The 22,341-nt window shown below is 48.1% G+C and overlaps 1 protein-coding gene across 3 annotated transcripts in view; it reads left to right on the forward strand.

The window, feature by feature from the left end:
* Window positions 1-22,341, forward strand: part of NTF3 (neurotrophin 3) — a 319,741-nt gene that overhangs the window by 251,507 nt on the left and 45,893 nt on the right. Inside the window, exon 1 of one of the 3 annotated variants that reach the window (XM_037160762.2) lies at window positions 122-381. The exons of 1 other annotated variant lie outside the window; for it this stretch is intronic. In XM_037160762.2, coding sequence (XP_037016657.2) covers window positions 136-381 — 246 coding nt within the window. In that variant the 5' untranslated portion in view covers window positions 122-135. Of the gene's footprint in view, window positions 1-121; window positions 382-5,379; window positions 5,409-22,341 lie in introns of those variants that run through there. One more of the 3 variants, XM_053661417.1, reaches the window with a different exon arrangement.

The raw sequence follows: 22,341 nt of genomic DNA on the forward strand, positions 1-22,341 counted from the left end.
GGGGCGGACGTTGGGCGCAGGCCCACTAGGCGCGCGACCCGTCCGTCGCGGGGGCGGACGACGCGGCGCACAAGGGGTTAAGGCGCTGAGCGCGGAGCCATCTGGCTGGGTTGGCTGGTTATAACCGCGCAGATTATGTTCACGGGACTCAGAGTTGAAGGCTCCTCTCCCTACCGAACAGCTCCGCGCGCGGCCCCACGAGAGAGCCCGGAGCAACTACTTTGCTCCCTTTTCTTTCTTCTTTTTTTTTTTTTACCCCTGCTGGGTAGTGGCGGCGGTGGGTTGGGGGAGACTTTGAATGACCAAGTTTGCGTCCACCTTTCTCTTCATGTCGATGTCCCTGGAAACAGTCACACGGATGCCATGGTTACTTCTGCCACGGTAAGGGGAGGAGGGCACATTGGGTGGGCAGGTTCGTGACTGGGGGGCGTCGTGGGGTTTTTTAAAGTGGAGGAGCGCGGTGGCCCTGACTCTGCACCCCACCCCACCCCCATCGCGCTGCACTCACTTTCCCGGGCTTGCGTCTTCCCCAAAGTTTGTGCTGGGATCAGCCCCGGCCGAGGCGCTACCACAACACCCCGTACACACACACACTTGCACACACACACTTCTCCCCACCTCCACTCTTTCGGCCCTCTGCGGCCCAAGAAACCGCTCGATATCTGGGAAAGTGATCAGTTTAAGAGACCTGGATTGGAAATGAAGGGCGGAGGCGAGGGGAAATGGGGGTGACAGAAGGGCAGGGAAGAGATTCAGCAGAACTGCCACCCCCTTCCCCAACACACGCGTGTGCTCCTGCAGAGAAGTCTCCCTGCGCATCCTGTAACAAAAGGGGGTGACCGACAGATCCCGGGCAGGGAAGAGGAGAGGTGCCACCGCCACTCCCCGGCACGCCCCCCGCGACCAGTTCCTAGCCGCTTGGAGTTCTCCGAACTGCTAGGCTGCCCCTGCCGGGGCGTGGGCTGGGGGAGGGCTCTCGGAGCTCCGGACCTGGAGGGTCGCTTCCAAGTCTGGGGAGTTGAGACTCCTCACCCGGCGCGACGTACCTGCTCTGGAGTCCCTCTGGCTCCGCGGAAAGCTTTTTTCGGAAACGAGCCTGCACTTGGGGCACGTCTTGGCCAGCGGCCACCCCACCCAGGGTCTCTGCGCAGATGTTGGACTCCGAGCGCGGCCAGGGCATCTGGGACCCGGCTGAGTAGCGGCGGTCATGGGGGGACCGGGCCATCCCTGGGGAAATCCTCGCGGTTTCTCTGAACCAGCTCTAGGAATTTGAGGCGGAGATGTGGGAAGGCTGGGACACCCGGGGACCGGTGGAGCCAAGTCGGTGTTGAAAGGATCCACAACGGTCCAATTCGCTTCATTGCCCCAGAGCTCTGTTCATAATCGTTATGAAATTTGGGACGATTGGGAGTTGAAAGTTTGGAGGAAGAGGGGCTGGGTGGGGGAGGGGACTCGGCTTGTTGCTTTAGGGGGCCAGTGGGTGCGCTGCTTCTTTGGGGGAGTTGAGCTGCTGCGTTCCGCAGCCGCGCTTCACGTGCACGGAACGGAGAACCCTTTGCAGATCAGTGAGGATCCCTCTCATTGGATCTGTGGCTCGGGGGATTCCAGGTGTAGGAAACACCGAACCTGAACCTGAACGCGACCTCTGGCGTCGGGCGGCAGGTTCAGAGTCTGAGTGGAGGCAGCTGCCTAGACAAACCGGAGGGCTGGACTCAGAGCTGGAGAGCTCGGAGACTGCGCGCCCGTGGACTTGTTTATGTGTGCGAAGAGCTGGGGGCGGGAGCTGGGTGGAGGCGGGGGCTAAAAGGGGGTGGGTGTCACTCCTGGAGTCTGATGTTTGCAACTCAGACAATTACAGAACGTGCTGGACGACCTGCTTCTTAATAAAGAGATACCCTTTCCCTCTCTGCAGAACAGAGAGCAGGAAAAACATCTAAGCTCCGTGCCCTGAATGTCAGGAAGGGAGACGCTTGTAACACAGAGGGAACTTTTCAGTCCGTCCGTTTTCACAGCACTCAGGAATCCTCCAGCACATGCAGCCTGTCCCCGCTTCGGCCCGCAATCCCTTCCCTGACATGTTGCACAAAGAAAGTCGAGCAGTAGAATTCAGGGGATAAAAACCCAGCAGCCTCTGTTTGGGGCTCACACTGAGACCTTGGTTTGGGAGTGAGGTGACATGAAAAGAAACTGGATTCTGTAAACAGTGTTGGAGGAAAATAGAAAGACTGGAGGCTGGTGGGTTGCATTAGGGAGTGTGTTGGTGAGGACTTCACTGAGCTGGATGTGGAAGATTTGGTTCTGTGTAACAGGGTCTGCTTTCCTGTGGAGGTTAGATCGGGATCCTTGGTTGCTCTGTTTGGTAAGGGAAGGAGGTTTTTGGAAATTTGCCTGAGGTTGTGTTTGGGAGGTGGCCATAGTGCAGGAGCTCCACCCTTCCTCTGCTCCGTGGAGGTGTTTCTGAGGACTCTCTGAGGGGAGCATATGTGTGACTAGCAGGAGATGAGAGCATGTGGGAACATAGGTGTAGCTAATGAGAAATCTGCACTTGAGAAGGGTGTCGGAGCAGGAGGAGAGAGGTACAATGTGTTGAAGACAGATGGCGTGTGCATGCCTGCACAGACACAAGGGGTGGGTGTGGCGTGGGAGGGCGGCTAGGCTGTGTGTGGGAGTGAAAGGTGGATGTGTGTGGAAGGTTGGGCGCCTGAGGATTACCAGAGGGACATGTGTGGAGGTGGGGAAAGATGATCTGAGAAGAGCAGAGTGTGAACTTTACAAGTGTGTGTTGCGAAGTTTGGCTGGGATGGCAGTGAGGTGTGTGGGAGGCAGAAATGGTGCGCTCCTCAGACTCTTGTTATTAGAGAGACTTGTCAGGGAAGGATGCTGGGTTGGTTTTTGCCTCCTCCCCCCCCCCAACCCCAGAGGAGGGAATTGGAGAAGGCTTAGAATGAGGGATGATGTACATTTAAGAGGAAGAGTCCTCTGTGTGTTGGCACTGAGTGGGGGTCAGGGAGGATGAACGCATAGGATTAGAGCCAGTGGAGGAATATATTTTGCATGGCTAGTAGCAGAGATGCAAGTAGTGTTATGTTGTATAGTAGATTTCTTACTTAATAAGGGATTCACTGCCACCAACTGATACTGGCTATCAATGAAAACTTATGGAATGACTACTGGATGCTCAGCTCACTGCTGGGTACTGGGCCATGGCACAGTGCCCTGGAAACATTCCTTCTTGGAGCTCAGCTGACTGCTGCAGTTTTGCCAGGAGGAATGAAGCAAGCTTGATGCTAGTTGAGGTTTCTTCAAGAACTATGATTCAATTTTTAGAGATGTTTATGGATATTGGGGACCAAGGGGGTGCTGACTTGAAATATATCTGTGGTTTTGTAACAAGAGGACATAAAGATGGGGATGAGGTACAGTTTTGTGTGATGGGGATGGAGCTGAGCATGTTACTGTTTTTTTTTAGGGGTGTGAGCTGGGAACTGGGGTGAGGGATGCCTCAGTCCAGGTCAGAATGCAGGTCCCCATACATTTGAGGGGTGAGTTTTTGAGTGGGAAGGGCCTACTTACTGGCAGGAATAAAACTTGACATGTGGAGCTGCAGAAGGGTGAAGCACCAATCAGGGAAGATGTGGGTTGGGAGTGTTCGCTAATCTTGCCGTTTTCTGGGCTATGAGGGGAAGCTAACCTGGTGTGTGTATGATTGTGTTCATGTGCCCACACACACTCTGAGGTCAGAGTTAAGTAACTGGGAGAAACTTAGCCATGAGGATTGGAACAAAGCATATTCTGGCTCTGTGTGTGTGGGGGGGAGTAGGTTTGTGTTTTTGTAGGTGTGTCTGAGGAAGGATGCTCAGATGTGCATCTTAAGTAAAAAAAAAAGGTACAGATAAAAGAAGAGCTGTAGGCTTTTGAGCCTCTGGGAAGTGAGGGGAAGGTGAAGTAGGTTGGGTTCAGACCCTGAGAGAGCTGGCGAGGTGGCTGAAAGAACAGATAGATGCTGTGCTTTGACCACACACACTTGCTGGTCTAGACCAGGTGATAGGGAACCTCTCGTGTTAAGTTCTAATAGTGTGAGAGCACATGTCTGGGGGGACTTTATTTGACTCATGACCTCTCTGAATTTATAAAATGATAGCTGTGCCATGATGAGGTTCAGTTTTATTTTTCTGGGAATGCATCTGTACGAGGGAGCATTAATAAAGGGTTTGACCTTTGGTCAGATCTGGTGGCAGATATTTCTGAGGGTGGCGTGGTAGGGGTGGAAGACTCCATATTGGGAATGTCTTGGTTTTCGTCCCACTCTGCCACTATGGAGCAGTGTGACTTCAGGGAGGTTTTCTCATTTCTCTGATTCTCTGTTTTGTTTCTCCTTTTGCAAAAGGGCAACGTCTTCAGTGCCTCAGGGAGGAAAGTTTACTTTGCTTTTCTCCCAGTCAAAGTTTGGTGTGTTTAGGAGTTTAAAGCTTTACTCAGAGATTACGTCTAATCGAATACGAGCACTGGCATGTATATGAACCATTGTAAAACTAGGATCTGTGCCTCTTCCTCCCAACAGTGTAAGTTTGTAAAATGGTCTTAATGTCTACTGCTCACCTGCTGGGTGAGTGGGACTTTCTTTAACTGCCTCAGCTTACTCATCCATTAAATGGAGGCAGCCAAACCTAGATTAGAGTTGATGGAAATCTGTATTAATAAAAGGTTGTCGTACTTTTTGGAAGGTGGCCCAAAAACCCATGTTATTAATTGTCAGAAACAGACATGATCCTGTACTTTAACACAAACTGTGCAGACCGTGACACCACAATGAATGTGACTTTGAGAAGGGAGAAAATAGTAATTGTCAGTGATGACCAGCCATCCTGGATTATTATGAAGGACTCTAAACTGTGGGTCCTTGGAACTAAGAGCCTTCAGAGATGTGACATGTGTTGTACCCAGTGCAGCAGGTTGGTACAGCCACTTTCCCCAGAGACAGAAATGAAAGCAGAGGGACACGGAAACCCACTAAAGCCTCCGAGTCCTCCCAGAAGTCAGCACGTGCTGTCGGCTCCTGGCTCAGAGTCAGGCTCCCATCCTTGAGTTCAGTGGCCATAAATAGTCAGGAGCTAAGCTATTTCCATGAGGCACTAAACCAATTCTGTTGCTTTTCTTGGCGAGATTGGGCCAATTAAGTTGATTGGAAGAGGTCACTGCTGATGGGTCTCACATTCCCCAGGCAGGACAAGCCAGCAGAGTTTAATTACACAACATTTCCCATCTCTGCAGGTCCACTCCCAGATGTATCAGATGTTCAGGCCTCTCCGCTTCCCCTCCATTCGGGATGACGAATGGAGTGGGGGCTCCTGCTCCAGGCTTCTCCAGACCTCTTCTGAGCAGTGTGTCCTACCCCAACTGGAAGGAATGTAAATCCACGCATTGGCTGAAGTGGGAGAGGGGAGTCAGGCCAGCACTAAAGATTTTTAAAACCCACCAACCAGCTTCCAGGCCTCACCAGCTGCTGTTTTACTCTTTAATGAGGCAGGCAGTTTCTGGCAGTGGGTTGAACTAATGACCGTAGCTCGGGTTTTAGATTTAGTTTTATTTAAAATCGAGTTTGTTGGAGAAAGACCAAATCTTCTCCTGGAGACAAGCCTAAGCCCCGTGTGGTGCTGCTGATAAGGTCTGTGGATGCACTTTGTGCACGGACAGGCGTGTGGAGAGTGAGAGGAGAGCACGGGACGTGTGTGTGCTGCAGGACACGTGAGCATCGGAGTGGCCCTGGGAGCGGGAGGCATCTGTAGAGTGTATGTTGTGGGTGTCAGCTGTATGGGTCCCTGGCTCAGATAGAACTGTCATCATTTTGGTTCTCGCAGAAGGGCCAGCTTGTGGGAAAAGTCAGAAGCAACTTCTTTCAGCTTATGTGTATAGGGAGATAGAAGATATATGAGCTTTTAAGAAATATGAAGCCAGTGTAGATTGTACCTCATTCGTGCCTAGATAGATTTCTATAAAAATTAAGGCAGGACAAAGGAAACTTTTCGGCGGACCCCTTTTAAAAGCTGTGAAAGCACATGCAGATGGCCCAAGATCTTTAAAGTATTTGTTGTTGTCAATAGTTTTCCATAATTCAGCCTTTTATTCTACCCCAGAATACCAAGAGGCATGCACCCCAGGGTGGTCAGAATTCACGGCGCTTTCCTGTCCTCATCAGCACCATGGTCCTTTTCAAGCGATCTGAACTGTGAACCACCGGAGGCCTTCTGTGTCTTGGGGCGTCGCTGCAGGACAAACCTCAGACTATAACTGGCTTAGCTGGAGAAGAACAGATTTTGAAGTGAAATTGGGTGGGGTCTGTTGCGGTTGCTCATTTTTTAACAGCATCTCCAGAGAAGACATTTGTTGGGGCCCCAAATCTTTTATGGACTTGCTCAGACAGGGAGTTTTGAAAGGAAAGGATGAAGGTTCTTGCTCATTCAGGGCCAGAGCTGTAGGCAGCTTACTGATGTTGAGAGATGCCAGGTGAGAGTGATCTTAAGCAGCACGGGGCAGCAGAAAGCCTACTGACTTGGAGGTGGGAGATCAGGTTTGCAGTTGAGCTTTGCCACGAATCGGCTGTTGTTTGATCTTGGACGTTATCTCTTGCCTTTGATTTACCCATCTGTAAATGAAGGGCTGGAGTTAGATGATCTCCAAGTCCCATTCCAACTCTGCCACCCTAGGATTCTATAGCAGCCCTTTCCTCCTCCCCAGTCAGTGCTAGTATGTCTTGCTTGAAGTGCATCTTGGCACACCCTAAATGAGCTCCTGTTTTTATATTTGGGGGAATAGCTGAGTCAAAGACAGAAAGTCATGCGAAGAGTTTGCCATAATGTTTTGTTTTGGCCAAGAATGCTCACGAAGTTGGCTTAGGCTGCACAGTGTATACAGAGCTGAAAGAGGTTGGGCTTGGCTTTCTGGTAGGCCTGATGCTAATTAATCATCTAGCTTCCAGGTAAATGCCTCTTAGTGTCAGTGTTTCTAAGATAAGGACCCACCTTTAAGATGATCGATGATGATAATAATAATTAATACTTGAGTACTTACTGAGTGCCAGGCCACGATTACAAATAGTGTATGGCATTCATTATCTAACTACCCAAAATAATCTCGTGTACGGATCGGGAGACTAAGGCGATGTGAGGTATGCTTATGGCTACACAACTAGATGTTGGTGTCTGCTTTCTATCCTGAAGCCTGTGGCCATCATCCCAAATCCGTCACCTGCCAGTTAGATTCTGTTTTCTGCACTCTGTGGTGTCATCCAGATGGGAAATTGTTTGATAGCCCTCTGCAAAGTCTATCACCCCACAGGGAAACCTACTCCACTGGAGGGTTCATTTTCACTTCCAAGACAAATGTTGAGGTTTTCTAGCCACCTGCTGGCAAGCATGTGTCAGATCTGTCTTAGCTCCCATTGGCCTCCCCCTTTACTTCCCATTCTGTCGACAAGAGAATCTGCCCTTCCAAAATGGGGGTATTGATTGAAGTTACAGTTGCCTCCTTGCGAACTCTACAAGCATGGAGCTGGACGTCTGGTTTTGATCCACACGCCCACAAGAGGTGGTAGGTCCCACCCAGCATTCTTGAGTCCTGTGATAAGGATTGCACAGAATCAAAGTAAAAGAAAATCTGAATGGAGGCCATGAGGGCTTTTCAGAAATTGGAAAATGGCCCTGACTGGTGTAGCTCAGTGGATTGAGCGTGGGCCTTTGAACCAAAAGATCGCAGTTTGATTCCCAGTCAGGGCACGTGCCTTGGTTGCAGGCCAGTTCCCAGCAGGGGACGCACAAGAGGCAACCACACATTGATATTTCTCTCCCTCTCTCCTTCCCTTCCCCTCTAAAGATAAATAAATAAAATCTTAAAAAAAATAAATTGGAAAATGGCTTTCCTTGATAGGCCAGGGAATTCCCTCCATTTCTACCAGGGCCAATGTGAATATATATATATGTTTTTTTGGGCTGAGAGGGCAGGGTCAGAGGTTGCTGCTAAGGACTGGGGTCCCTAGGCTCTGTTGGGTCGGAACAGAGCAGTTGTAGAGTCCTCCAGCCTCAGCACCTGCCTGCTGCATGCCCTCCTCCGGGCAGTACCAGAGGCAGAGCAGCCAGCAGGGTGCTTGGGTTGCATGTGCTGTCTCGTCGGGGGTGGCCGAAGCTGTTCTTTCTCCCCCCACTCATTCTTATCTTCAAGGGAATTAATGAGAATGACTTCGTTTTGTTGCTTAACGGTATTGCAATGTGCAGATAAATGTGAAACACTAACCTAATGCTGGTGAGGTTGTAGGTGCTCTAAAAATACGTGTTAACTTGGTTTAAAATAACTTTTTATGTGTCAGGTGGTACATTTCTTCTTTATATGATGACATAGCTTCCCTATTACAATTTTTAATGATAGCCAGGTCCTTGAAATTTACTGCCTCCTTCCCTCTGTTTCTGCATCTAAGGCCCTGGCATTTAAAAATATCCTCCCCGTCTGGTTCCAAACGATCCTCTAGAGAATATGTTTCAAATTCTCAGTCTGGGATTATTTCCATCCCATGTCTAGAAGACTTACTCCTGATGGTTCATAGGTCATGGCCCCGCTACCATGGGGTTCAAGAGGGAAGTGCAGCTCTGGATATCACTCAGTTCCCAATAAGTGTGTCCTATGATATGGATGGAGCCCAGCTGTCCTGACACCCAGCTTTCCACGCTGCTCTTTGCAAAGGACTCTAGCTGTGTGACCTGGAGCAAATTACTCCCCCTCCATGGGCCTGTTTCCTCTTCTGGAAAAGGAGGGGCTTAGATTCAGTTGAAGGTCAAAAGGACTCTGCCAGTTGTGACAACTCACATATTCCATGATCCTGCTGGTCCCTGAGGCTCACCGTGGCCCAGGCCTGGGATTTCCAGGTGTCCCAGTTGGCCTGGAGGACTTCCATGCAGAAACGTAATGGGGAGGAGGAGGAGGAAATTAAGTTATGTGGTGCCAGATAAGTTATTGAACATATGGATGAGTGCATGTTTATAACGTGCTGAAGAAGCCAGCTTGCCAGATTTGTGGCAGATCTCGAACTGGAAATAGGGAGCATAGGGAGAGTTTTATGTGTGATAACATTATCTGTGTAGCTGAATTCAATAAGCTAAGTCAGAAAGATCCTGAACTATGAGCAAGGAGACCAGATGCCCCCCTAACTCTTTCAGAAATCAACTGTGCTTTGGGGGAGTCCCTGAACCACACCAGGTTTCGCTTTCCTCGTGTGTTAAGTGAGCGAGTTATGGGCTACTGGCTCTGGTGATGCCTAAAGTTTTTCCTGCCTCATCATTTCCTGCTTCAGCGGAATTGGGAATTAGTAGAAAAACCTGGATGAATGATTCCATAAGGGGATATGACTTCCATGTAGACAAAAATGTCCTTTGATTGCAAAACTGTACTAGTGGCAGGAATATAGATCTACTCTTGAATTGGAGACAGCCTTGGAGGATACATTCTGTGTGTATGATGTGTTCAGAACACTCTCCCTTCCATCTCCACCAAGGATATGGAAATCATCCTTCACTTCTTTGTTTCACAGTTACCTTCTCTGGGCAGCCTCCCTGCCTTCCACAGAGAGCCTGGGGCTCCTTCAGCAGCCATCCCATATACCACTTAGGAGCTTGAAGTTTGGTTTTTGGGAGATTTTTTGCATTTATATCTTCTCACTAGAATATCATCTGGTCTTTTCATCTTTGTGTCCCTCAGTACCTCAAAGAGTGTCTGCCACAGAAATGAGTTGGAGGAATGAATGCATGATGGGTTGTAGTGATTGTGCAGAGGTTCAGAGAGGTGACGCACTTGTCAAGGGTCCAGAGCCCTGTTCTTTGTGTCTCCATTTGGCCTGTACCAGGCCTGAGGTCATGAAGCCTGCCCACTAGGAAAGGCTATTCTTTCTCTAGTTGTACACCCCTCCCTGCCATGGCTTAGTCTTCCTGGCTCTTCTGCAAATTTGGACTCTTAGTCAAAGGGAAATTGAGTGTCATTGCACATGAATTAGGGCAACCGATGTCTAGACACTTGGAAAACACGTGTTAGAAGATTATGCAGTAAGCATCCTGTTGGTAGCTAAGGCTCAGGCCTGTGTTGATGTTGGAGAAGATGTGAGGTGGATGCTGCAGCTCTGATTCTGAGGGTCTAGAGTTCGGTGAGGGAGACAGATGGGTTACATTAGTGTCCTCCAGGGAGGGGCAGTGTGAGCCTGGAGGTCAAGTGCAGTGGTCCCACTGGAGTGTTGCGTTGTAGTGTGAATGTGACAGAGAGTCCTCTTGGTCAGGAGCAGGCAAAGTGAACACTCTTCACTTTGGCAGGACAGTGGTTTTCTTGTCCCCGAGTTCCCAATGTCAGACCAAGTCTCTGAGCATCTCAGAGCCCATTGTGACATGTGCCCCTTAGTTGTTTGTGGGGAGAGCTTGGGGAAGGTGCATGTGGGACAGGCCTGAGGGCTTGGCTGTGCAGGTGTGTGTGCTCACAGGTCTGATTTTCAGAAGCGTCCTGCTCAGGGCTGTGGCCCACGCAGACAGGAAGGCCGGTCTGCCTGAGGTGCCTGAGCTCTCAGGGCTTCTCCCTGCCGCCTTGGTGCATATTGTCTCTGTGGCCATTTCTGACACAGGAACAGACTGCCATCTACTGTCCACTTCTGTCCTCTGAGTCCCTTCTGCTTTGTGAGCTCCTCAGCATTTTTTTTTCCACATCCTGTTTTTAATTGGTCCAGATACCAGGAAAAATGGGATAGACATCAGGTCCTTATTTAGTGATTTTTTTGGAGTTTAGAAGAGAGCCTTTAAAAAACATAACACATCTGTTAGGTGTTTTTCTTATTTACTTAACAAAAGTGTTATTTTTAAGGGAGCCTCCTGTCTTTCCTGATTGTCTGGAACCTCCGTGCCAGGTCCCATGTGGAGCAGCAGGAGGCGAAAGACAGGCCACACCTTCGTGAGCCTTGCACTCTAACTGGGAGGTCAGGACAGAGTTGTGGAGAAATAGGCCATAGGATGGGGCAGGATATGTTTGGTAAGTGGCACGTGAGTGGCAGGGACCACAGAGGCTCTGGCAGTTTGGAGGAAGGAGAAGTCCTTGCAGGCTGGGGTGACTGAGAAAGACAAGGATGGCAGGTTAGAGCAACCCCAGGGTTTGGAGAGCGCCTTCTAGAGGCGCTGCGTGACACCACAGAACAGGCTCTGCATCGGGGGTTCTGGGGCCCAGGAGGCCTGAGATCCTTCCTGCTGTGACCCGGGGCTGTGGGTCTCATTGTCTCAGCATCTTCCCACCCCTGACCCTGCATTAGGTACCACACTTGCACGCTGTGGGAGGGGGCTCTTGGTTTCCAGCTTGTCAAGGGGCAGTAGAGCCTGAGTCCCACCTGGGTCCCATGCAGGGAGGGGCACTTGAAGGTGTGGTCCTGTCCTAACAACCCCCCACACATTCTTATACTTTCTCTCTCTCTCTACCTGAGCAATTTTATCCAAGAGTAAGAGAGAAATGTCAGAGGAGTACAGTGACAAGAGACTTGAGAGAGACAGAGAGAGAGAGACTTTCCCCAGAGGAATCTCAGGTGCCATACAAATACAAGGAGGTAAATGTCTTCATGAGGGGTCCTGTCAGGCTGCTGCTTCTGTCCACATCTGCCGGGACCTTCCTTCCAAAAACATATCCGTATAGAACTTGAGTCAAAGATAGAAACTGCAGTAGCATTAGTCATAGCTCAAGTGTAAGATTCCCTCACACTAGAGTTTCTTTTACTATTCATTGCTTTTCGGAGTTTTTTTAAGTATCTGTGACTTTGATGCTTGTGGATTAAAATGGGAAAAACGTTTTCATAACACTTTCTCATATTTTCTCTCTCTCTCTCTCTCTCAGCATTTAAATGATCACCAGGGAAAAATCTTCAGTGTGTTTATTTCTTGTTCTTGTCTATGTGTGTATGTGTGTGTGCAAGAGAGAGAGAAAGAGACAGAGAGTACAAGAGAGAAAGATATTTTAGATTGTGGTCTATTAGCAAGTCTAGGAAATCAAGTTGAATTTGGGTTGGGTTACTGGTAGAGAGACCTCAGCTTGTCACTATAATCCTCTGACATTTCCTTTTTACTTTTTGGCTCTTGTACGAATTGGCAGTGTATCGTCCCAGTCCCCCTGTCGGTGTTTACATCTCCTTTAGGGGCTGCTGTATAAAGTTACCGTCTGTCTGCTGCGAGTCTCCGCAGCTCTTTGAGGGACCGCTGACAGAGGCAGTCTGGGACAGAGCCATTAGAGAAGGTCTTGACTAAGAGGAAAAGAAAATGTTAGGGGATTGGAGAAGGATTCCAGCAGGTTTTCAAGTTCTTTCCTGTGGCACAAGGATGTCTGTGACTTTCATCCAAAGAGAAATAGTCGAAGGGGCTAAGGTAGAGACAGAAAGGGACATTCTTCCAAGAGCAGCCAGGGCGGGGAGAAATCATTTGTTCTGAGCTGCGAATGTGGAGCCCAAGAACCCCAGGAAATTCCTGGGAAGTGTTCTGATGGCCTGTGATGTGATTTGTAATCATCGGTGATAGAAGGAGGTGGGAGAAGAGAGTTTCAGGTGAGGAGGCAGGTGGAAAGAGGCTCTGAGGTGAGAAAAACTTGGACTGACAAAACTAAAAGAAGTCAAGGTAGGTGATGCATGGTGACATTCATGGGGTGTCCAGGGAGGTGGGGAGTAGGCAGGAGCCAAAAGTGGGGATCGGGATACTCTACCCCATGGGTGATGGGAGCCACTGAAGATTTAAAGTTCATGTGGGGCAGGGCACACTCAGGCTTTTGTTTGAAAAGCTCACTCTGGCTGCAATGTGGAAGATGGCTGTTGGTAAACACAGTTGTTCAATGGAAAATTGACTGTTGATTGGATTGATGGGAGAATGAATGAGTGACTGAACAAATGAATGAAATGTAGAAGGGGACTATCAAGACTTATTGTATTTCTGATTAGTCTGATCAGTGATGACTCCTGGGGAGGGTAAACCAGCCTGCAAAGATAGGTGAGGTGTCGATAAATTGATTATTAGCTCTAGATGTAGAAAACGGGGACTAAAATGGGTGGTTGGCAGTGGGGGGAAGTCTCCCAGCCTTTTAGCTTCTTCTAGCATTCCCATACCAATTGGATTTAGTTCAGAATCCAAAATGAAAGGGGCTTTGGAGTTGCACCCCAGAAAGTCTGAAACTGACAGTGACTTGTTCCAGAGGGGGCTGCTTGCATTTCAGATGTTTTCAAAGGCTCAGAGTAGAATGTGGACAGGCACTGAGGTTTCTGGGGCATCTGAGGGAAGAAAGCTGGATTCCTGGACATCAGATGCACCTGTAGATGATTCCCATAGATTTGTGTGTGTGTGTTGGTGTGCACATGTGCACGTGTGTGTTTCAAAGCCTCTAAACAATTACCAGTTCTACAGAACTTCTTTTGCTAGTAGTGGATCTATATAGTTACCTGCATGGTCACATTGCTTAGCATATTTGAGGAGAGTGTGTGTGCCAGTGACCCAGACAGACACCTGACGTGCCATCCAACAGCTCTGGATGTGGGAACATACACACTCCCACTGGTAAAGCCAAAGGGAGCCGAAGAGAACCCCTAGTGTCATGGCAAAGGCCTTTGCTCAACGAAGACTCTCCCATGTTCTTACTGCTCTGATCTCACCTTGCACTTTGAGGTCTTTTAACTTTGGCCAATTAAAGTTGAATATCTGGGGTATCTGTACCCCAGATACAATACCCCAGTTGAATATCTGGGGTATCTGGGGACAGAGGCATCTGTATTTTTTAAAGCTCATCATGTGATTCCGATGTGCAGCCAAGATCGAGAACCACTAACTTACAGTATGACCCCTGAGCCCTGTCCCTGCCCTCTGCAACTTTGCCCCGGCACCTGTCCCACGCTGAGTGTGCTTGTGAGAACACCCTGTTTAATTAAGGGTGCTCAGCTCATTTGAGCTGAGCCCTCCTGCTCCCTATGTGTCCAGCATTTGCTTCCAAAACTGGAGATTAGGAGGGCAGGTTACAGGTGCTCAGGAGATTCTGGAGTGCCCCGCTCCCCGTCCATCTACTGAAGGGAGTATTGAGGGTAAATGGTAGGAAGCAGGGGAGAGAAGGAACATAGACCAGCATTCCCAAGGCATAAACACAGGTACTTTTATGTTTTCGTATGCATCTCAGTAGTCCTCCAACAGCCCTCAGAGGCAGATGTTATGCCAGGCTGGAGGGCACAGTCCACAGTGCATTCAGAATGCAAAATGGTTTGCAGTTTCTGAAGGATCCGTTTCCCTGGGAATATGCATAACAGTCAGCTCCTACTCTAGGCTTAGCCATGGACCGGGGCTACTGCTGTCAGGCACAGGTGGCTCAGTGGGAAAGCAAGCACCTCTCTTACCTCTCAGTTCAGTGCAGATCGGCCCAAGCGCCATCTTGGATGGTGCTTCCAACAGGTGCAGGCTGAGGACCCGCTTTAACCAAAGGGACTCCAGGTCGGAAAGTAGTTGTTCTCCTTTTGTTTTCCTGTTGGAGGTCAGGGCTTGCAGGAGTGCTGCAGAGTGGAAGGTCAGAAAAGGAAGCTAAAAATAAAGGTCTAAAAAAATTGGGAAAGTCTGTAAAAAAAGCTACATTTCCAACCACATATAACCTGAATAGTGAAGGGGACCATGAGGAATCATTGCAATCCCTGAGTTTCTCATTTACAAAAAGACATTCCTTCATATGCTGTCCAGCAGGCTGGGCTGGGTGTCTCACACCCATTGCTAAGTGCATGCTCCTGGAAGCATTTTAGATTTGGGATTCTCCTGACCACTGCATGGCCTAAGTGTGGTTCAGGAACTATGGTGGTGTGATAGAGTGAGCCATGCTGAGCAGATATGAGGAGGGTGATCCGAGGGAGGCTGCCGGATGGTGGGGCAGCCGTGATCTGCAGCAGTGGCAGTGACATGGGGACAGCCCTTCTTTTGCACAGGGAACTGCTTAAGGATTGCATGTCACTGACAGACATGAGCCCTGCAAAGAGCAGGGATAGCAAAACCCCACAGGGCTCTTGCTGCTCCCCCTGTACGTCATGTGGATGGGACTGAAGTCATTCTTGGCACTGTGCAGCTGCCACCATCCCACCCACCTCTCCCCGTTACTGCTCCCTCCCCCGTCCCAAGTTCAGTCACCTTCAGCAGTGGCTTTTTAAAAAAATCAGGGAGAGTAATGTGTTAAGGAGGAGGGAGAGAGATGAGCTGAAGCATTTATATCTGGACTGTAGACAGTTTATTTTATTTTCTAAAGTCTAATCAAAAACATGTTCATAAGAGACCATGGACTGAGTAGAAAGTTGACTATAGTATTGAGGAACATTAGCTACATCACCTGTAGGAGAAGTTAAGAATGGCCCTCCAATACCCCCCCCCCCCACACACACAGGATTGTGCAAGGGAGTTTAAGGAGAAAGTGCTCCTCAGGCTATTTCTGCCTTAGAGCTAATGGTGAAGGAATGTAAACCTCATTACAGTGAAGGAAACTGAGAACTAACAGTTAAGCAAGAGGACCCAGGCTCTATTTCCCCTTCTGTCAATCACTAATAGGCACAACCTCTGGGAGCCTTCTTTCCTTCTTTTGTAAACTGGGATAGTAAACCTTAACTACTTAACATAATTCACATGGAGTTTTGGATGAGCTCATGCATAGGGACATGTTTTGCAAGCTGTAAGTTAACTTTACAAATACATGTTCTGGTTTAAACTGTTACAGTTTGGTTGAAATGCTAGTAGCCCATTGTTCTGTTTGGGAGAGGGCTGTGCTCCAGGTCAGCTGGGGACATGTTCCTCAACAGACTTGGCCAGCACCTGGGTGCTCCTGCCACTCTGAGCATTTGGGAGGTAGCTGTCATGTGGCACCCATAAGCAATGGGAAGCAATGTTACAGCTGTGTCTTGAAAGATGAAATGTATTCTTTTACCTTTTTCTGATGATGTCATCATGGGTATGTAAGCTCTCGGGGCACTGCTATTTGGGAGGGGCAGCTCAGGGGACAGAATGTTGAGAGTGGACAGGCAGCCATAATGTGGTACGGGAAAGTTGAGTTTATGTCAGTCTGTGTCACCCACCCCTTCTGCAAGGCTGGTCACTGAGTTTGTCTCCAGCCATTTGTTCTTGTAAATTCTTTCTTTGCAGTTACAGCCATACCTCCAAACCAGAACCTCCCAGCACCATCATGGGGCTGGTTGCAGACCTCATCGATGGCCTTTTCTACTGCAGTGGGCCCACTTTTGGTTTATTTTCTCATCATTATGAAAGTCCCCTTAAAACATCTCTACTATCATTTTGCAGATGCAGTGCCTTATGTCTTTGAGATCATGAAGTATTCAAAGTCCCTTTCTGATTGCTCTTTAATGGCTTGCTTGGTTCTGAGTTTATCTGGGAGTGGACTTTGCCATTTCTTTGTGCATGCTGGCTTTCCTGGGATGGGTGTCGGTCACTCTCATCACCCACTCATCTCTCGTGGCAGATTCTCCTGGGTTCCTTGCATGTGACATCTGTGTTTGGCTTCAACTTCTTGAGTTGCCTGTGGTTTCTTGAATATTTACCTTCTTTTAAGGGTTCCTTATCATTTTTTACCACAAAAAGTTCCCCTTGTTTTCAAGCCTAGGTAGCTACAAATTACCTTTAATATATTTTTGTTGTGATTTGATACAGGAAGAGGAGGATTGCAGTGGGTACTCATTCTGCCACCTTTCAATGGGACTCTCTTCCAAGTTCTTAAGAATACCATGCTCCTGTGAAATGTTTAAGCAGATCACTGTAGTGAAGATAATGGTGATAAGAGCTAAGTCACTTAGCACCATGCCTGCCACAGAGCAGGGACTTGTTTTGTTACCTGTATATTTTTGTGATTAAAAAGAGAGCATCAGCCTGGTTTGAAATCCCATCTCCACCTCTTCTTGCCCAGGAGACCTTGACATTATCTTTAAGATTCAGTCAGTTTCCTTAAATGTAGAAGATGACATTACATTGTTAGAAGGACTCATAAGGCATAGTATGTAACTCTGAGTCTGGAACAAGGTCAAGTTTCAATAAATGTCAGTCATTGCTATCATGACGTTACTATGTTGAATATCATTAACCAAAAGTGGGAGGAAACAGCTACAGTGTCCTCTTGGGGAGTTCAGGGGCAGGAATTGCAACCAGGCTTCAGGGGAGACCAAAGAGCCTGAAGCCCATTCCGTCTGCAGGATCAGGTGGCTCTGCTCCCTGTGTATCAGTGCCCGGCTCCCCCTCTCATTCTGGGTCTACCAGCTGACTCTCCCAGGGCCCAGGGAATTCTGTAGACAGAGATTCTGGCCGGCCCAGCTTTAGTCAGAGGGTCACACCAGTTCATTAGTTGCAGACCAGGGAGTCGGGGCAGGTCATGTAGAATGTAAATAAATTCAGAGGCCCAACCTTTCCACAAAGATCCGCTCTTCCGAACGAGGGCCTGTAGACCAGGCACTTACCCTGAAGATATCCACTAAAATGATCCATACATCACACCAGAACTGAACTCAGCTATGGGACATGCGAGGCTGCTCAGGTGAGCCTAGACAGTGCAGTCTGAAAGGGGTCAGTCTCTTCTGAGTTGCTCACAGTCCTGTGGTAAATTGTGGGGCAGAGAGTCTCCTTAGGAGCTCCTGTGACAGGGAGGAGAGAAGCAGTCACCAAAATGCAGACTGATATGGGTGACAAATAAGCAGACCGCATGGAGCACCCAGTGAGGGAATGGACAGGTTGATGTGTCTCTGCAAGACTAGTTTTTGCTGAGCTTCAGGCCATGTTCAGAACCATCCCTGGTCTTTATCTTTGGGCAGCCATGCAGTCAGGGCCTTTGCTGGAGAAGACAGCCATGAAATGAATTCTGCATGTAGTTCAGGAAGGCGTGGTGGGGCTTCATAGGGCCAGTCCTCCAGTCCCCCTCACACGTGCTGTGCAGCCCTGGGAGCCCAAACACTCCTTCCAGCATCTTTTCCCAAGTACAGATCTCAGGCTTTTCTCTCTGAAGCTCCTCCTGGACTCCACCTCTGCAATTCAGAAAGTGCAGATCCTCAGTGTGCACATGCAGTTCCCAGTTTGTGCGAGCTTTACCCTGTCAATTCCCTGCATTTTCCGAGCTGAATGAAAGATTAAACAATGAAGGCCTTACATAGCCAAAATGGCAAAGATTCTGATCCTTAAATCCTGGGCAATTAGATAACTAGTTTGTGATCCAGGAGGAGGAGTTTTAGGGTGATAATTTTTTTATAATGTGTTCAGGATTTGTTGGCTTATTTATTTGCATATGGATCACAACAGGGGAATGGCACTGTGCTAGGTGCTTTATGTGCACATTCCCAAACCCTAGAACCACTTGGCAAGATGGAATAATTTTGCCCATTTTACAAATGCAGAAACTGAGACTCAGAGGGGATAAGCAGCTTGTCCAGCACAGCCCTAATCACAAACCAGATCTCTTTCATGCTGCCTATCAGCATGGCATCCCCTCTGCTCAGGAGCAGATTGTCTGTCTAGCTTCCTTTCATCCTCCTTTAAGTGAAGCTATTATATGTGCTTTTCTGTAAGAACCACACAGTATCATTTGTGACATTATTCTTATTGGAGCCTTTTTATCTAATTGTTAAGATTAATTTTTGAGTTAATCTTAGAAGGTCCCAAGCTATCATCTTGCCTTTCACTCTTTTTTTCCCCTACATTAGCTGGGATTTTGGTTGCTGAACAGTTTTGTTCTTCGGGAAAGAAGAAGTGTGAGTATAGCCAATAGTGCCTAACACTTGTGTATTTGAAAAAATCTGGTGTGGTCAAAAGACTCTCTCCATCACACACAAGCACAACCAAGCTCCTTGAACTTGTCCTGTCCCTCCACAACACACTCTGCCTGCCTCACATTTTATGATTGGGTGTCCTGTCCGCATGGGGTTTCTCGCAGCCATACTTCTCTTCCTATTATTTCCAAAGCTTAGAACCTCTCTCCTGATGTTGTTTGCCGTGCTGACTCTTACAGGCGCCCATGCAGGAAGCCTTTTCTAAAGCCCGAAACATCTCTGGTTTACCATGATTACATTATGTGTGCTCGTGTGTCTGTCTCCCCAGTGAGTCTGTACACGTACACTCTTCATGGGTAAGGGCCCTATTCTAATTATCTTCATATCCACCAGGACTTCATACAGTGTTCAAAAAATGTTGGTTACACTAAACCAAACTCCTGGCAAACTTACAACAGTACAAGGATCTGGAATTTGGCAAGACTGTTTTCAGCATTGATGTATCTTTGTGGGGAGGTTTGTGGTTTTCTTTAAAAGCCGGCTTTTGTTCCATGGGAAATTCATCTAGATAACTATAGTAAAAAGCAGTTAATTAATTACTGGCCAGTGCTATAAAGTCTTGGCTTTTGGTTTCTGATCTCTAAGAATTTCTTCTGGCATTAGTTGACATTAGGGAGAACTCCGCCAGCAGGTAATACTTGCATCAGTACCAGAAAGATCCTTCCACACAGAAATATTTAATAAGTTCCCGTGATGTGCTAGGCACTGTTCCAGGTGCTGTAGGTAGAGCTGTGGACGAGAAAAGTTAACCCTTTGCCCTCACGGAACCTCTATTCCAGTGGAGACAGCCATAAATGCGGAGGCAAACAAGCATATTATAGGTAGACAAATGAATGAAATTCTCCCTCATGGGAAGTAAAACAAAGTGATGCACTAGACCATAGAAGAGGGCATTTTAGATCGTCTTGCTCAAGACCTGGCAGGAAGTCTTGGGTGGCTGGGATAGAGAGTGAGAGAGGCTGAGCAGTTCAATTGCCATAGGGTCTTACAGACAGAATTTAGGGTCTGCAGGGTCTTATAGACAGAGTTTATTTGTGCGATGGGTTGAGGTGTGTGACAGGAAGCCAAGGTTTCCCCATCCCCCTCCATATATATTGAGAAGTCAGAGTCTCTTTCCCCCCAGGAAATGGAAAGCCATAAAAGGGTTTGAAGCAGGGAAGGTTGTCACATGAGGGACATTGTTTAAAAGGCCCCCCTGCCTGCTTTGTGGAGGACAGGCTGTGGGGGCTGTGAGACAAATCAGATGCCAAGAAGGGCAAGAGAAAGTGGTTTGGACTTGGGTGGTCACTAGGGAGGTATAAAGAAGCTAGAAGATTTGGGATCTGTTTTGGAAGTAACAGAAATCTGGGAGAACAGATCTTCGGGATCTGGACTGGAAGGATTTGCTGATGGATGAGTGAGATGAAAGAAAGCTGCGACACAGAAGGAGCGATCACAGCCCCGGAAGGACGGCACACCTTTGTGCTGGCCAGGTTCCTAAGGCCCACCCCCAGAAAGAGCATCTCTGTCTGCCAATGCATGATGCCATTACCAGGAGCACCAGAGGAAGAAAAATAGAATGTTCAGTATGCTTCATTTATCTAATCTGAAAAATGAACTCGGCTCAGTGACCTAATGGGCATAAATTCTGGTCCTAAAAAAGCCACTCATTCAGCAACGAGCTACTGAGGGCCTGATATGGTAAGGTATTGTGTCCCGCGCTGGTGGGGAATACAACATGCATGATTCCTCACCCCCAAGAACTTAGAGTTTATCCAGGGAAAAGAGACATCCCCAACTAAATAAAACTTGAGATAGAAATGAGAGGGCCATGGGGATGTTACACACAGAGGGCAGTTGGAGTTCCAAAGCCTTCTGGTGGGTGATGGAGGAGACTCCCCCAGTGAGGCAAGAGAATTTTTGGGGGTAGATCCGGATGGCACAGGCAGAGGCACAAAGTGGGGAAGAGCACGGACTGTCCCGGGGCTGACCAATATGCCTGAAGGGGAGAGAGTCTATACAGAGTGGTTTCAGAAGCTGGGTCTCTGCAACCTCTTCCTATTTCCCAGGGCACTGTGGTTTGGGGGGAAAGGCCTACTGTATCTCTTCATGGCTTCTCTTCCCTTTTCCTGTTTTCAGTTTGCATTATTTCCACCTAAGAGTATTCTTTGAACTTTCTGGAAACTCGTCCTGGGGTCTTCTCATCTGTTCTTAGTTCAGCACTATGGGATTCTGCTTTGCAGGTTGTAGCCTCCCAGAAGTGTCTCTCTGAATGTTCGCTGTCTTGTTGCCATCCCTGTCCCAGGACAAGGACTCACCTTGAGTGTAGGAGCAGGGCTTCAGAGAAAAACCTAACAGTTCTAACTCCCAAGTTTACTGAGCTGTGCCAAAACTTGGATTTACAGAGAAGAGGAAAAGCACTAACAAGCTCTACTCTTTGTCAAGTGCAAAGAAATCATTTAGACCCTCTGAGGTCCACCAAAAATAAGCTACTGGTTTGCAAAACCCAGGGATAATCCCTCTGACTTAAGCCCTGCATTTAGTTACTCAAAACATTCCTGCAAATGTATCTGATGGCCCACGCACATACAAATACACACATCTGTCTGTGTCCTTTGTCCAGCCCCTGGTGACTTCTGTTCTCTTTAGGAGGCTGGAATCCAAGGCTTCTCGGATGTGACTTCTGGAAGGCGTTTCCTTCTCCCTAGCCACAGTGTCATTTCTTTCCTTTCTCCTTGGGAGGATCATTGGCCGTTGGCCAGTGGTTGGGGCGTGGATCAGAAACACTCTCACGTGCTGGGCGTTAGTCCCTAAAGCCCAGGTGGGCATCTGCGTAGTGGTTTGTAATTTGACTCCACCAGGCTTTGGGAGAACTCTGCTTGAGTCTTTAACTGATCTTGTGACTCCCAGTGGCCCCAGAAATGTGCGGACTTGGAAGAGCAGCAGACTGCCTTGCTTTTGCTCTGGGCCCTTGCCATCTTTAGAGAGACCCCGGGGGAGGAAATTTTACCAGAGAAGCATGGGCATAGGTGAAAGTCCCTGGGTCTTGCGCCCTTTGTTGATTTCCATCCTGCAGTGGGAGAAGGATGGAGTGTGCCAATTTTAAAGGACAGATATTATCTTTATTAAATGGTAGTGGAAGTGATCAGGGATTATCCTGATTTCTTGGGAGGTTGGATAAACCCCAAAGTGAAAAAATTTTGCTCTTTGTTTTTGTCATTAGGAAACTCAATACCCTATAACAGTATTGTTGGGTTAATTTTTCTTCATCACTTTGGGTTGAGTCCCCCTTGCCTCTGCGATTTCTGAATGGTTGAAACCTTTCCTTGGACTTTACCCATGTCACCACTCAGACAAGAAGAGTAAATTTCACTCCTTCAATCTCAAAACAGTGGTAATAGTTAATGTTTATTGAATTGAGACCCATGTTTATATATGTCATCTCATGAAGCCTCACAACGTCTCAGTGAAACAGCTGTTCTATTATCACTGTTCCATCT

This window comes from Artibeus jamaicensis, unplaced genomic scaffold (genome assembly GCF_021234435.1).
Source record: "Artibeus jamaicensis isolate MK-2021 breed Jamaican fruit bat unplaced genomic scaffold, CSHL_Jam_final contig_233, whole genome shotgun sequence".
Classification (NCBI taxonomy): Eukaryota; Metazoa; Chordata; class Mammalia; order Chiroptera; family Phyllostomidae; genus Artibeus; species Artibeus jamaicensis.